The sequence below is a fragment of the Lepidothrix coronata genome, unplaced genomic scaffold (genome assembly GCF_001604755.1).
Source record: "Lepidothrix coronata isolate B3197 unplaced genomic scaffold, Lepidothrix_coronata-1.0 Scaffold445, whole genome shotgun sequence".
Taxonomy (NCBI): Eukaryota; Metazoa; Chordata; class Aves; order Passeriformes; family Pipridae; genus Lepidothrix; species Lepidothrix coronata.
Window position 1 is genome coordinate 40,854 of NW_016690625.1, and position 2,903 is coordinate 43,756.

The 2,903-nt window shown below is 52.7% G+C and overlaps 2 protein-coding genes across 2 annotated transcripts in view; one reads left to right on the top strand and one right to left on the bottom strand.

The window, feature by feature from the left end:
* The window catches only part of ITGA10 (integrin subunit alpha 10), a 16,066-nt gene extending 14,328 nt beyond the window's left edge, over positions 1-1,738 (top strand). Inside the window, exons 19-20 of the mRNA XM_017839649.1 lie at positions 1,573-1,639; positions 1,704-1,738. Of these exons, the coding sequence (XP_017695138.1) occupies positions 1,573-1,639; positions 1,704-1,738 (102 nt within the window). The remainder of the gene's footprint in view (positions 1-1,572; positions 1,640-1,703) is intronic.
* Positions 1,129-2,903, bottom strand: part of RNF115 (ring finger protein 115) — a 12,847-nt gene continuing 11,072 nt past the window's right edge. The window contains 1 exon segment of the mRNA XM_017839650.1: positions 1,129-2,238. Coding sequence (XP_017695139.1) covers positions 2,113-2,238 — 126 coding nt within the window. The 3' untranslated portion in view covers positions 1,129-2,112.

Consider the following 2,903-nt stretch of genomic DNA (forward strand, 5'->3'; position numbering starts at 1 on the left):
GTCATTGTCACCTGGAGGTTCACTGTCACCTGGGGGTTCAGTGTCACCTCTGGGGGGTCACAGTGTCCCCTGGGGGGGTCATTGTCACCTGGAGGTTCACTGTCACCTGGGGGTTCAGTGTCACCTCTGGGGGGTCACAGTGTCCCCTGGGGGGGTCATTGTCACCTTTGGGGGGTCACTGTCACCTCGGGGGGTTCAATGCCCCCCCAGGGGGTTCTTCCCACCCCCCAATCCATTCCCTCTCCCCCCCAGCTGGGATTCTTCTCCCGCCCGAAGCCGCCCCAGGAGGAGGAGGAGGAGGAGCAGGAGCAGCACTGAGACCCTTCCCGATCCTCCAGAACATTCCCAGGATGTCCAGGGTTCATCCCGGGATTCCGCCGCCCCCCCCTTGGATCCATCCCGGTGGGGGGGTGGGATTGGGCTGGCGGGGGGATGGATGAGCAGGTGAGGCCGGAGCCACCCCCCCCAACCACCCACCCAGGATTTGGGAGGGGGGGGACACACGTGGAAGTGGGAAAAAAAGCCGGGAATGAGTCGGGATGGACGGAGCAGCTCCAGCAATAAAACTCCGGGCCGGGCTCCCGCCGGATCCCACATCCCTGTGTGTGCCCGGGAATGCTTCCTGATCTGGGAAAAACCTCTGGAATGACTCCAAATATGACAGGGAGGGATGGGGGGGGGGATTCGAATCCCAAATCCCAAATCCCAGCCCACGCTGCCCTCAGATTTAAAGCCCAAAATCCGGGTTAAATCCGGCTCCACGGGGAAGGAATTCCTGATTTCTGGGACAATGTGGGAGAGGGAGGAAGTGGGAGCAGGAAGGGAGGGGATGTGACCCCTCCCACCCCCCAAAATTCCCAGCAGGAGAGCTGGAATGCTGGATAACAGGGATAAGCACCGGGATAAACCCAGGATCTGCCTGGATTTTCCCAATCCCTGCGGATCCACAGCCCTGTCCTGGCTCCTGCCCCAGGAACAGCTCCCGGCGGAGCAGGGAGGGGGCACAGGGACACCATTCCCAAATCCTGCAGGATCATTCCCCAAATCAGGGGTTTCCTTCCCCAAAAAGCCTTTCCCAGCTCCTACCCCCCCCCTTTCCCAGCCCCAAGGATCCCTTGGGAACGGGAATTCCTTGAGAAAGGCCTTTATTGGACGGAAGAGCAAAGAAAACAGGGAATTCAATCCACGTGGACACGGAGCCACCAACCCCAAGAGGTTTGGGAATGTCCCACCCCCCTCCAGGAGGGGGGGGGGGGTCAGTGGATCCCAGGAGTCCAAGGATAATTCCAAGGATTAAGACCTGAATGAAACTTCACAGAAATGAGGGGAAAAAAAAAACCCCCTCAAAACAACCAAAGAATCGGCAAAAATAAAGATTTTCCTTAAGTTACTGGGGAAGGTGGGGGGGGGAATTCCCAAGGGATGAGCAACGTGGTCCATAATTCCTGCCTGGAATGGCGAGGGGGGGGTGAGGTTTGGACACACCTGGGGCCACAGGCACGTGGAAAAGGGTTGGAAAAACCCCAAAACAACCCCCTCAAAAAAAAAAAAAAAAAAAAGAAAAAAGTCCAGGATCCCGGAGCTGCCAAAATCCTGCTCGGAGCATTCCCGATCCCAGAGCATTCCCAGACTCCTGAGGGTCCAATCCCCCCTTCGGGAAGGGCTCCAGACCCCTCCTGCCTCCAGCTGCCCCCTGATTTTAGAGACCCCCAGGATTCCCCCCAACCCGGGGCGATAAAATCCCTCCCGCCCCCCAATTCCAGGCGATTCCAGCCAATTCCAGCTTCCCGGAGCGCGGGGAGATCCCCCCCGAAATCCCTCTTCCAGAGGAGGCCGTGGGGGACTCGGGAGCCCCCACCGGAAAAAAAAAAACCACCCCACCACCCCTTTCCATCCAAATCAAACCAAATCCCTGCCCAGAATTCCCCAAAATTTAGGAGGAACGAGGCGGTTCCGCGGAGCGGGAGGAGGAATTCCCGGTGGGGGTGGGCCCCCGAATTCCCGCTGCTTGGAGGAGGGGGGGGTTGTTGGAATTCTCGATGCACACCCGGAACGGGGGCTGCTCCGGCCTCCGGAAGGCCCCGGAACGCTCCGGAACGTTCCGGGGAAGGGTCAGAAAGTCCATCGCTCCTGCAGGGCGCTGTCGGAAGCGTCGGGATTCGGAGTCTGCCGGGTGGAATCTTCCCCCTTGAGGCTCTTCCTGCAGACGGGACACGTGTCGTGCTGCGGGGAATCAGGGAATCAGGGAATTATCAGGGAATTAGGGAATTATAGAATCATGGAATCACAGAATCAAAGAATCAGGGAATCAGGGAATCATGGAATTATAGAATTAGAGAATCATGGAATCATAGAATCACGAGATTATAGAATCATGGAATCATGGAATTATAGAATCATGGAATTAGAGAATCATAGAATCACAAAATCATGGAGTCATGGAATTATAGAATCATAAAATCATGGAATCATAGAATTATAGAATCATAGAATCATGGAATTATGGAATTACAGAATCATAGAATCATGGAATTATGGAATTACAGAATCATAGAATCATGAGATTATAAAATCATGGAATCACAGAATCATGGAATCATAGAGTTCTGGAATCACAGAATCATGGAATCATAGAGTTCTGGAATCACAGAATCATGGAATTATAGAATCATGGAATCATAGAATCACAGAATCATGGAATTATAGAATCATGGAATCACAGAATTATAGAACCATGGAATTACAGAATCATAAAATCATAGAATTATAGAATCATGGAATCATAGAATCATGGAATCACAGAATTATAGAACCATGGAATTACAGAATCATAAAATCATAGAATTATAGAATCATGGAATCATAGAATCATGGAATCACAGAATTATAGAACCATGGAATTA